Raw genomic sequence first — 12,023 nt, 5'->3', positions numbered from 1 at the left:
TGTTAGTCTTAGGTTTGTCTGCAGCTCGTTTCTGCAAAGCGTCGCTGCGTAGCAGCAAAAAGGATTCGTGATGGCCTCGGTGTATGTTGTCGGCGAGATCTTGGGGGCCTCTGGCCTGTCCTGCCCGGGAGATCAAGAAGCGTTTTCTGTCTCGCATGTGGCCGACCTGCTTTCGCTGCACCCGTCGTCCGAGTTCAGCTACTTCTGCAAATGGAGACTCGTCGTCAACGATCCGGCCAAACTCCAGCACGAAGAACCGTCGTGGAAAGTCGTCCAAGGAGAGACGCAGGGTCAAACGCAGGTTCATGCTGCGTCAAGTGGCGGGAGTCTGGCAATGCCGGATCTTTATCGTCATGGAACTACGAACCAGGAACGTAGATTGCTACCGAAGATGGACACTGTGTGGGCTCACCCCGTTGACCTGCATCTTGCTCTAACCAGCATGAGTGCATGGAATTGTTGGCCGAGATTGGAGTTCCAGGTACGACGAATTGCTTCACGGCTCCATAATTTTTTAACAGTGATGCCATCGATTGCCGCCGCAGGTCTGGAGTTTGGACAAGTACCAACGAGAGGCATTGCGTAAGTATTATGGCGCTTACAATCATCTCCTTTGGACACTAACGCAGAAATTGTGGTGGTCATGGGATCAGGTGGAACAGCCAGTGTCCAGCTGCCCATGGCCACCAGCGAGTATGTGCTCGATGTGCCACTGGTGCAGCAGGAGTCTCGATCAGTGATCGGGTCTCTAGCGCGAGCTGTAGGTCTCCGATATCAACAGAGCTCAAGGAAAAACGCCAAAGTAGAGGGGAAAGATGACTCCTCCAATAGAGTCATCCAAGCTACGGGTACGATTTACCTGCGGCTTGCAGTGCTAAGTCAAGGGTTGAACGCAGCGAGCAGTTAATGTAAGACGTGACTATTACCAGGATCGCTGCTGCTACAGCTAACTACAAGCGTATGGACGGAAAGAAAATGAAAAATATGCAAGCCACTTACAGCACACTGCTGATGTTGTTAGTTGCCAACCATCCGAAGTCTCACTTGCTCCACTTACTGGTTCAAGCAGTCGTTGTCGATCCAGTGCACGGCGTCGTCGAAGTGTGGGGCCTGTTCGTACACGCCATAGTATCCGAACTACGTGAACAAACACACACACACACATCGTCGTTAGTTAGAATATTCCGATCCCCACCAAATGAACTAGCCACGGCATACCTTGTTCGAAGCCTGCAGAATACAGTCGTCAAGTTGCTTTTGCTGCTTGAGAAGCGTGTCCGTCTCCGTGTCCTCCGCGCGGGCCTGATCCTTGAGCGCCATGATCTTCTCGGCGAAGTGGGTGCCGATCTGCAGCTGGAAATCGTCTTTCGTCATGAAGTCCTTGTCGCCGTTGTCGACGCTGGCGGACGTATCACCCGATGGAGCTTGAGTATTCGCTGGCACATCCACCGTCGTGGTTTGCCCTCCGGGACCCGTAGGGATCACAACAGTGTTCGAGCTGCTCGACGTTTGAATGACGTCCACCGAAGTTTGCGTGGTGGCGCCAGTGGAGGTGGTCGTAATTGTGACGTCCTGCTTTCCATCGACGACTGGGCCATTGAAAGTCACCGTCGCTGGGCCTTGTGCCGTATCCACGGCGATCGTCTGCGGTGGCTGTCCGCTCGAGCCAGATCCTTCGTACGGAGGAACATCCACCGTCGTGGTCTGCCCTCCGGGACCCGTAGGGATCACAACAGTGTTCGAGCTGCTCGACGTTTGAATGACGTCCACCGAAGTTTGCGTGGTGGCGCCAGTGGAGGTGGTCGTAATTGTGACGTCCTGCTTTCCATCGACGACTGGGCCATTGAAAGTCACCGTCGCTGGGCCTTGTGCCGTATCCACGGCGATCGTCTGCGGTGGCTGTCCGCTCGAGCCAGATCCTTCGTACGGAGGAACATCCACCGTCGTGGTCTGCCCTCCGGGACCCGTAGGGATCACAACAGTGTTCGAGCTGCTCGACGTTTGAATGACGTCCACCGAAGTTTGCGTGGTGGCGCCAGTGGAGGTGGTCGTAATTGTGACGTCCTGCTTTCCATCGACGACTGGGCCATTGAAAGTCACCGTCGCTGGGCCTTGTGCCGTATCCACGGCGATCGTCTGCGGTGGCTGTCCGCTCGAGTCAGATCCTTCGTACGGAGGAACATCCATCCTCGTGGTCTGGTCTCCTGGGCCTGTCGGGACGTCCACCGTGTTTCGGCCGTCGGCCATCTGCGTCACTGCAAGCATGATCGTCTCCGGCACAGAATTGCCATAGAACTTGAGCACCGTCACCTTCTGCATGCCATTCACGATTGGGCCGTAGAAAAGCACTGTCCCCGGACCCAGCGCATTGTCGAAATCGACCGAGCGTGGCATTTCTGATGGTCCCTGGGCGCTGGCTTGCGAGGCCGCTAGGTTGTCACCTGTCGACACTGTCACCGTAGTCGTATCACTACCACTGCCCGTAGGAACCTCCGCCGTGGCTCCCTGTGCCGTCTGCTTTACATCAACCAGCATCGTGTTTGAACTGCCTTGGTTGTCCGTGATCGTTACTTGCTGCTTGCCATCGATAACGGGGCCGTCGAACGTTACTACAGCAGGACCATCCTGAGTGTCAATAGCAATGACCTTGTCGGTCTGCTGAGCACTACCGCTGCCACCGCCGCCGCCGTTCTCACTAGGAGTTTGAGGCGTTGAATCCTGAACGACGGCCTGCGGCACCGTCACCGTCGTCTTCTGGCTCCCGGAACCAATATCCAACTGGTTGTTGCCGTCCGAAGTCGCCGTCACATCCACGGTCTGCTGCGTTTTGCTGCCGTCGGAGGTCGTGATTGTGATGTCCTGCTTGCCGTCATGAACGGAACCATCGAACGTCACCTTCACGGGGCCGTCATAAGTGATCACGTTGATAGCTGGGGCCTGAGTGCTATCCTGGGGGACTGTCACGATCGTGGTTTGTCCGGTACTCGTTGTGATCTCAAGGTCGGTCTTGCCGTCAGACGTCGACGTAGCCTTCGCCATTGTGGTGGTTGTGTCACCGCTGTTGTCCGAAATCGTGACCTGCTGCTTGCCGTCAGTGACCTGGCCGTTGGTCGTCACGGTGACGGGGCCATCGGGCGTGTCCAAAGCGATATGTTGCCGCTTTGGCTTCACGTGACGGATCTTTGGCAAGCTGTCGTCCGCGGGCCACTCCGGCACTTCGATCATCGTGCTTTCGTCGCCAGGGCCTGTCGGGACCTCGACTTCGTTCTTGCCGTCGGCGTTGACAGTAACCGGGAGACTCAACGTCGTGGAGCTGTCGTCCACGTTAATGATCGTGACCATTTGCTCAGATCCAACGATCGGGCCGTCGAACAAGATCGTCACCAGGCCGTTGACAGTCTCGATGGGAACTTGAGGGACATCGAAATGGAAATGGTCCACATGCTCGAAGTCTCCTCCGGACTGTGACTGCGAAGACTGGCTACCGGTCTGCATCATCACCGTGGTAGTTTGTCCCCCAGGCATGGAGATCACCAGAGCATTCGTACTACCCGAGGTCGGAATGACATCAGCGGTCGTGTGCGTGGTGCTGCCGTCCGTGGTCGTGATCGTCACGTCCTGCTTGCCATTGATCACCGGGCCATCGGTCGTCACGGTCGTCGTCCCCTGCGGAGTGTTGATGTCGACAGATTGCTGACCTTGCTGAGAAGAAGCGCCGCCGCCGTTTTGGCTGTGCTGGCCCTGCTGAGAAGCACCTCCGTTCGGGTTTGACCATTGCTGGCCTTGCTGAGAAGCACCTCCGTTCTGGTTTGACCATTGCTGGCCTTGCTGAGAAGCACCTCCGTTCGGGTTTGACCATTGCTGGCCTTGCTGAGAAGCACCTCCGTTCTGGTTTGACCATTGCTGGCCTTGCTGAGAAGCACCTCCGTTCTGGTTTGACCATTGCTGGCCTTGCTGAGAAGCACCTCCGTTCTGGTTTGACCATTGCTGGCCTTGCTGAGAAGCACCTCCGTTCTGGTTTGACCATTGCTGGCCTTGCTGGGAAGCACCTCCGTTGTAGTTTCCAGTGCCGGACTGCGAACTAGTCTGCGGCATCGTCACCGTTGTGACCTCACCGCCGGGGTTCGTGATCACCAAAGTGTTCGTGCTACCAGACGTCGGGAACACGTCCGCAGTCGTGTGCGTGGTGCTGCCGTCCGTGGTCGTGATCGTCACGTCCTGCTTGCCATTGATCACCGGGCCATCGGTCGTCACGGTCGTCGTCCCCTGCGGAGTGTTGATGTCGACAGACTGCTGACCTTGCTGAGAAGAAGCACCGCCACCGTTTTGGCTGTGCTGGCCTTGCTGGGAAGCACCTCCGTTCTGGCTTGACCATTGCTGGCCTTGCTGAGAAGCACCTCCGTTCTGGTTTGACCATTGCTGGCCTTGATGAGAAGCACCTCCGTTCTGGCTTGACCATTGCTGGCCTTGTTGAGAAGCACCTCCGTTCTGGTTTGACCATTGCTGGCCTTGCTGGGAAGCACCTCCGTTGTAGTTTCCAGTGCCGGACTGCGAACTAGTCTGCGGCATCGTCACCGTTGTGACCTCACCGCCGGGGTTCGTGATCACCAAAGTGTTCGTGCTACCAGACGTCGGGAACACGTCCGCAGTCGTGTGCGTGGTGCTGCCGTCCGTGGTCGTGATCGTCACGTCCTGCTTGCCATTGATCACCGGGCCATCGGTCGTCACGGTCGTCGTCCCCTGCGGAGTGTTGATGTCGACAGATTGCTGACCTTGCTGAGAAGAAGCGCCGCCGCCGTTTTGGCTGTGCTGGCCCTGCTGAGAAGCACCTCCGTTCTGGTTTGACCATTGCTGGCCTTGCTGAGAAGCACCTCCGTTCTGGTTTGACCATTGCTGGCCTTGATGAGAAGCACCTCCGTTCTGGCTTGACCATTGCTGGCCTTGTTGAGAAGCACCTCCGTTCTGGTTTGACCATTGCTGGCCTTGCTGGGAAGCACCTCCGTTGTAGTTTCCAGTGCCGGACTGCGAACTAGTCTGCGGCATCGTCACCGTTGTGACCTCACCGCCGGGGTTCGTGATCACCAAAGTGTTCGTGCTACCAGACGTCGGGAACACGTCCGCAGTCGTGTGCGTGGTGCTGCCGTCCGTGGTCGTGATCGTCACGTCCTGCTTGCCATTGATCACCGGGCCATCGGTCGTCACGGTCGTCGTCCCCTGCGGAGTGTTGATGTCGACAGACTGCTGACCTTGCTGAGAAGAAGCGCCGCCGCCGTTTTGGCTGTGCTGGCCCTGCTGAGAAGCACCTCCGTTCTGGTTTGACCATTGCTGGCCTTGCTGAGAAGCACCTCCGTTCTGGTTTGACCATTGCTGGCCTTGCTGAGAAGCACCTCCGTTCTGGCTTGACCATTGCTGGCCTTGCTGAGAAGCACCTCCGTTCTGGTTTGACCATTGCTGGCCTTGCTGGGAAGCACCTCCGTTGTAGTTTCCAGTGCCGGACTGCGAACTAGTCTGCGGCATCGTCACCGTTGTGACCTCACCGCCGGGGTTCGTGATCACCAAAGTGTTCGTGCTACCAGACGTCGGGAACACGTCCGCAGTCGTGTGCGTGGTGCTGCCGTCCGAGGTCGTGATCGTCACGTCCTGCTTGCCATTGATCACCGGGCCATCGGTCGTCACGGTCGTCGTCCCCTGCGGAGTGTTGATGTCGACAGATTGCTGACCTTGCTGAGAAGAAGCGCCGCCGCCGTTTTGGCTGTGCTGGCCTTGCTGAGAAGCACCTCCGTTCGGGTTTGACCATTGCTGGCCTTGCTGAGAAGCACCTCCGTTCTGGTTTGACCATTGCTGGCCTTGCTGAGAAGCACCTCCGTTCTGGCTTGACCATTGCTGGCCTTGTTGAGAAGCACCTCCGTTCTGGTTTGACCATTGCTGGCCTTGCTGGGAAGCACCTCCGTTGTAGTTTCCAGTGCCGGACTGCGAACTAGTCTGCGGCATCGTCACCGTTGTGACCTCACCGCCGGGGTTCGTGATCACCAAAGTGTTCGTGCTACCAGACGTCGGGAACACGTCCGCAGTCGTGTGCGTGGTGCTGCCGTCCGAGGTCGTGATCGTCACGTCCTGCTTGCCATTGATCACCGGGCCATCGGTCGTCACGGTCGCCGTCCCCTGCGAAGTGTTGATGTCGACAGACTGCTGGCCTTGCTGAGAAGAAGCACCGCCGCCGTTCTGGCTGTGCTGGCCTTGCTGAGAAGCGGCACCGTTCTGGCTGTGCTGGCCTTGCTGAGAAGCGGCACCGTTCTGGCTTGGCCACTGTGGGGCCTGGGTATTGTACTGGTTGTACTGGTTTCCATTGCCAGACTGCGCAGCCTGGTTGGTGAACTGAGACCCAGTTGTGCCAGACTGCGGGGCCTGGGTGGCTGCAACAGGGGCCGGCGTGGCCACTGGTGCTTGGGTGTCCGGGAACATATCGATGTACTTCTGGGGCACCTCGATCGGCGTGTCGAAGCAGAAGACCTCCAGCATGTAGTACAGTGAGTCGATGGTGCTGCGGTTGAACGTCAACTGCCTCTTCTTGCTCTGTAGGGCGATTGATCACAACCAGAAACACACACACTGTCAGTACCAATCTACTACTCCGAGCTGTGTCGAAAACCTGTGCGTACGGTGATCATGGCCTTCTTGACACAGGCCGTGTCGCTGGTGATCTTGTCGTCGAGCTGGCTGTTGAGGTCCTCCTTGACGACGTCAGGCAGCGCCGAGTTGGCGATCATCTGCCTGTCGTCGGCCCAGACCTGGTTCAGGTCCGCCATGTACTCCGTGTAGGACACGATGCCGTCTCCGTCCTGGTCCAGCTCGTCGAAGCTTGGGAAGTACGGGTCGCCCATGGCCTCGACGAAGTCGGGCACCTCGAGACTCGCGGCCATTTGCTGCTTGGCCGGCATGGCGACCGAGGCCGTCTGCGAGGACCGCAGCGTGGCGTAGCCGACCCCGGCCGACGCACCGATCAGCGTCGCGGCAGCACCCGCCATGGCCAGCCGCTTCTTTTGGTGGCGGTTGGCATTGGGGCGGTCGGGTGCGGTCACGCGGCGAATGAAGCTCGCTTCTTCACTGCGGCTCCCGTAGTGTCTGGGAGACTTCATGGTGCTAGCACCCAGCGATCAACGAGAACAAGGGCCTCCTCCCCGGCAGGTGTCTGAGCTTTCGCGATGTTCCTAGCCCACGGCGAATTGGGAAGTGATCTTTTGGCGACCAACGCCGGCCCCGGTCCAGGAGTCCTGGACCAGGACCGATCCGCTTACAATACACTTGACAGTCGCGACATCAACGGTGGCTAGTGCTCGGGAACAGTCTCCGCTCGGGCACTACGGGCCGCATATCGACGATCTTAGCCCCGCGATCCAAAGATTTGGTAGAGCATGAGGCGCCACCTTTGGGCAAGGGCCGTCCGTCGATCTTGAACGGAGACCGCTCATTTTCGATGCACTAACGTCCGCAGAGTCACGACGTGTGGCTGTACACGACCGACTACGGGCTGGCCTTGCGGAAGACCGGGTGGCCCGCGTGTCGTGGCCAATGCAGTTGCGGTGCATGCGCTAGGTGGTCTCGAAGCAGGCCGATGTTGGTTTGGATGCTCGGCTTGAGCTTCCGCTGGTTCGATAGACCGTCGGCGTTTGATGCATGGGAGACCGGCACCGTCATCTCCCAAGGAATGCGGACAGGATCCACGACAAGTTGTCGGGTGAACCGCACCATTGGGGGCGCAGCATGCTCCTCCCGCTTGGCTCGAGAAGCCAGGATTTCGTCCATTAGCCCCCGTTGACGGTCCTGAGAGAGCACCACGGGCTTCAACGGCGACCGCTCGGTCATGAACCGAGTCTTCAGCTCACTGAAGCTCCTGCAGCTACCGGTTGCTGCCGGTTTGGCCCGTTCGTTGTTATTGCCGCTGGTAGAGCTCTGATTGTCTGTGGCAACGGGCCACGGAGTAGAAGGCGGGAGGATTAGCTCGTCGTCCTCGAAGTCGTACAACGAGTCCGAGTCGGATTCCTCCGACCGCGTAGTCATGACCAATGCCGTTCGTGGACGAGCGTGCGAAGTTGCACGAGCATGCCCCATTGAACGTAGTTGAGCCTGGCGAGAGGCCATGGCAACCGGCGACTTGGGTTTGTTGGTGTGGCTCATTCTCGTGTGGACGTCGTCACGCTCAGATTCGTCCTCGGGTGGCCGGACAAGGTCCTCCACCGAGCGGTGGCGCCACTTCTTGGCCAGGTAAACGACGCTGCGCTTGTCCTCGTTGATCACGCTTGCACTAGCGCCGTGCTCCAGGAGGACCTGCGTGGCCACCTCGTTGCCGTTCATCGCAGCGAAGTGCATGGGCGTGTTGAGCTTCATGGATTTCGCGTTTACATCAGCGCCGTTAGCAATGATGTCGCGGAGAAGCTGTCGGTCGCGGCAGAAGGCTGAGAGATAGTGAAGCGGGCTGTGAGCTTGCCTGTTTTGGTGGGAAGGGTTCGCTCCGGCATTCAATAGCATACGCACTATCTTCAGTTGTCCCCCAAGACAAGCCTGAAGCAACGGTGTCTGGCCGTCGGAATCAACAGCATCCAGCGTTGCGCCTACAGCCAACAGCTCCTTGATCACATCGATTTCTTCCGTAATGACTGCCAAGTGAAGAGGAGTCCAGCCCCCGTCTTTAGTAGCTGCATTGATTTGAACTTTCCCACTGCCGATCATGGCGAGAGTGACCTGCTTGAAGTTCTTGATGATCGCCGTGTGCAAGCAGCTTTGGCCCGATGCTTCGTCCAGACCGCTGAAGGTCGCATATATCTGGTCCGCAGGCGTGTGCGTAAGAAACACTGCCACCAGTTTATCGATGTCAAATGTCTGCTGCAGAGCGAGGTGCAGCGCGTTGGACCCTATTCTGTCACGCAGGTCCGCCTTCGCGCCCTCCAGCTTCAGTAAAAGCTCCACACAAGCGATATGTCCACGTAGCGATGCCAGATGCAACGCAGTCCGCTTCTCGTCCTGAGTTACAAGGTTCACCAGCGACTTCATGCCATCTCGACGAGGCGGCTTCAGCAACTCCGTCAATATACCGTCGCTACCATTCGCCGCTGCAATGTGCAGCAACGAGTTGCCATTGCTATCAAGTCCCAAGAGAATCGCCTCACTCTCCTTCGACAACATCGCCAGCATAACCTTGAACAAGTCCGTCAACCGGAACTCCGCCATCACATGAAACACGCTCTAGAGTAGAGCAACAATAAATTAGCAATCACCCCTTCAAAACGCACCCTACCAAGACAAAGCCCACCTTTTGCATGTAGTCTTTGATGGTCAAGTCCGCTCCGAGACTCAGCAACAGCTTCACCAACTGCATGTCGTTGGTCTTGCACGCGCGATGCAGCGGCGGCAGTCCGGCCTTGTTCGTGCTAACAAAATACGCTCTCTTGGCGTCTTCCGGCGCAACCGAGAGGCTGGTCTGGATGAACTCGAGAAGTCTCAATTCGATGGCCATGTTCCACTTGTCCGCGTCGGACTTGAGTTGCATCAGCATGGCCGTCTCCTGCCGCAATTTCTGCTGCTTGGCCGCCTCGACGCGAGTCTGTTCGGCATGCAATTGGGTGGCGTAGTGGTCCTCCCACATCATCTGCCGGCTCTCGCGAGCCTCGCGCTTGCCATTGCGCAGCGCCTCGAGGCTTTCGGCGCAGTCCGAAATCTCGGAAGTGTTGAAATCCTCCGACCGGTGCACGAATTCGCGCTGGAATTTGAGCGCCGCTGCCACCTGAGCCTTCGGGATCTGGCCGCGCTGCCGGCGACGCGGAGACTCGACCATGGAGCGCAGTCGCTCCTGCAGCGACGTCATGCTGATGCTGGACCTGCAAATGGCTACATATAGACCTGTCAGGGCTAAAGGTGTAATATTTCATATTACGCAACATGTCGCAGGTTAATTCACTTAAGTTCATATACCCCGTTTAAGTTTATATCGCGAATCGCGAGGTCTTTTGCTGTTCATTTAGAGACAAAGCAGTGCAGGAAGAGCAAGAGCGCGAGGGAAGCACCATGTTCGACTACGTCGCGCGCCAATACCGCTGGTACAAGCTCGAGTTCGGGCTCACGATGCTCAGCTGGTGGGAGGTGGCCGTCTTCAGTGCGTTCCCCCGTCTTCATACGCCCAGTACCGGCTGCAATACAGTCCTTCTAACGTCCTTCCTTCCTTCCTTCGCCCTCTCTGTGCCAATACAGACAGCTTCCTGCTGCTGGTGACGAGCGTCACGGGCTACTATGTCTACAACATCGGCAACCACATCGCCGGCCTCCTGCACTAAAGGAGAGGGGGCAACAAGAACATCGTCTTCCCCAAGGGATCAGATAACAGAGGGAGGGACTTGTATAGGGGAGTAGGCAGGTAGCTGAGCTTTCTGCAGAGAGGAGAATGGAATAATGCAGGGGGAACTACCTATCAAAATTTGTCTTTGTTTTTCTTATTTATTTTTGCATTACTGGGCGAATTGTATTTTGTTGGTTTCATGGGATGGAGTGGACATGGCTTCACTATTCTTAGGGGGCTGTGGGGAACTGGGAGGGACTGGAGCTCAGTAAACTAAAGTGACGGAAGAAAGATGGAGGACTTCGACTGTGACGACTTTGAGAGTGAGTGGCGTGAAGAGAGAGAATTAGTGGGCTGGAGCTGACGTGGTTGTGTTGATAGAGACGCTGAAGGTGATCGTGGTGGGCAACGGCAATGTGGGCAAGACGAGTATGACCACGAGGTACGCCAAGGGCAAGTACACGGGCACGTACAAGAAGACGATTGGCGTGGACTTCATGGAGAAGACGGTAGAGCTGCGCGACCTGGGCGAGACCATCAATCTCATGATCTGGGATACCGCCGGCCAGGAAGAGTTCGACACGTTGACCAGCAGATACTACAAAGGTGGAAGCAACGGAGGCTATCGATGTGTGTTTCAAAAGTGTCTGGGGTTCTAACAAGCTTTACGGGGGGTTGTGTGACTCGACTTTAGGAGCTGGGGCTGTCATCTACGTGTTCTCGACTGTGGATCGAGCCTCCTTCGACGACCTGCCGAAGTGGAGGCGCAAGGTGGAGGAGGAGTGCGGTCAAATTTGCAGCGTCCTGGTACAGAACAAGATCGATTTGGAAGAAGATGCGGCGATGACGCGAGATGAGGTCGAGGACATGGCCGACCATTTAAACATGCGGCTCTATCGCGCGTGCGTACAAGATAACGTCAACGTCGGCGAAGGTTCGTAAAATAAGCACGCCGCATTTCCTCATTCTTTTTTTTTTTTTTTTTTACATGTTTCCATTGTTTGTGTTTAGTTTTTCGCTATCTGTGCCGAAGATTCCTTAAGAGTGGGGATGATGGGGATGAAATGGTGCATGCTGTCACTGACATTTCGACGCTCAGTCAAACTGTGAAGGCCACGGAGATGTCCCGGCACACCTCATCGCCGGAGCCCAGAGCGAAGCGCGAGATCTCGGATATCTCGGATATTGAATCGGATCGTACGTCAACAGCGGCTCCGTCGCCGACATCTCAATCGCATTTAGGAAGGTCGTTTCCTCCCTCTCCACCTACGATCACCGACCGTGAATATGACAGTGATAGCGGAGACGAAGCAGAACGCGATTCTCCGCGAAGGAACCGTAAAAATGATAACGACTTTGGCAATGTACGCAAGCAAATCAAACGCCGCAGCTCTTCAAGGCGAGCTTCGAACGAGGAAGAGCGAGACATCGCGCGAGAAACCGAGGAATCTCCGCGCCGTGCTCCGTCTGGACGCGAATACGAATTTGAAGACGAGGGGGATGACGACGACGATGAAGAAGGCGTGAATTCATCGGACGCGCCGAAGTTACAACCAAGCAAAAGACGCACGAATGGCAAGAAAACTCACCCTCCGCCAGACTGTGTCATCTCGTGAGGTACTGTAGAGACAGCTAAACCTCTGCTAATGCAACCGAGCTCGCGTGATTTCGATCTTCACGTTTCGTATTGAAATGC

General features: G+C 56.8%; 4 protein-coding genes across 5 annotated transcripts; 2 read left to right on the top strand and 2 right to left on the bottom strand.

The window, feature by feature from the left end:
• Nucleotides 1-70: 70 nt before the first annotated feature.
• IUM83_02299 (B9 domain-containing protein 2) lies at nt 71-878 on the top strand (the record flags this gene model as incomplete). The annotated part of the gene is made up of 4 exons (XM_067926206.1): nt 71-481; nt 546-582; nt 654-760; nt 873-878. The coding sequence occupies 4 exons, from the start codon at nt 71-73 to the stop codon at nt 876-878; spliced, it is 561 nt and encodes a 186-aa protein (XP_067796787.1).
• Nucleotides 879-1,053: 175 nt separating this feature from the next.
• IUM83_02298 (putative storage protein LPV) lies at nt 1,054-6,920 on the bottom strand (the record flags this gene model as incomplete). Its single annotated transcript, XM_067926205.1, has 4 exons — nt 1,054-1,137; nt 1,219-1,399; nt 6,329-6,573; nt 6,660-6,920. The coding sequence occupies 4 exons, from the start codon at nt 6,918-6,920 to the stop codon at nt 1,054-1,056; spliced, it is 771 nt and encodes a 256-aa protein (XP_067796724.1).
• A 601-nt stretch (nt 6,921-7,521) lies between these two features.
• Nucleotides 7,522-9,859, bottom strand: IUM83_02297 (Serine/threonine-protein phosphatase 6 regulatory ankyrin repeat subunit B; the record flags this gene model as incomplete). The annotated part of the gene is made up of 2 exons (XM_067926204.1): nt 7,522-9,240; nt 9,308-9,859. 2 exons carry the CDS (start codon nt 9,857-9,859, stop codon nt 7,522-7,524), a joined length of 2,271 nt encoding a protein of 756 aa, XP_067796813.1.
• A 760-nt stretch (nt 9,860-10,619) lies between these two features.
• On the top strand, nt 10,620-11,854 carry IUM83_02296 (Ras-related protein Rab-23; the record flags this gene model as incomplete). Of its 2 annotated transcripts, none has more annotated exons than XM_067926203.1 (5): nt 10,620-10,650; nt 10,709-10,933; nt 11,022-11,261; nt 11,339-11,524; nt 11,622-11,854. In XM_067926203.1, 5 exons carry the CDS (start codon nt 10,620-10,622, stop codon nt 11,852-11,854), a joined length of 915 nt encoding a protein of 304 aa, XP_067796815.1. The 2 variants fall into 2 exon arrangements, with proteins under 2 accessions (XP_067796815.1, XP_067796814.1); XM_067926202.1 differs by having other exon boundaries at nt 10,645-10,650; nt 10,711-10,933.
• Nucleotides 11,855-12,023: the final 169 nt, after the last annotated feature.

The sequence above is a fragment of the Phytophthora cinnamomi genome (assembly GCF_018691715.1).
Source record: "Phytophthora cinnamomi strain GKB4 chromosome Unknown Contig16, whole genome shotgun sequence".
NCBI lineage: Eukaryota > Oomycota > Peronosporomycetes > Peronosporales > Peronosporaceae > Phytophthora > Phytophthora cinnamomi.
Note: the sequence above shows the minus strand (reverse complement) of the source record. Positions and strands in the feature narration are given on the sequence as shown.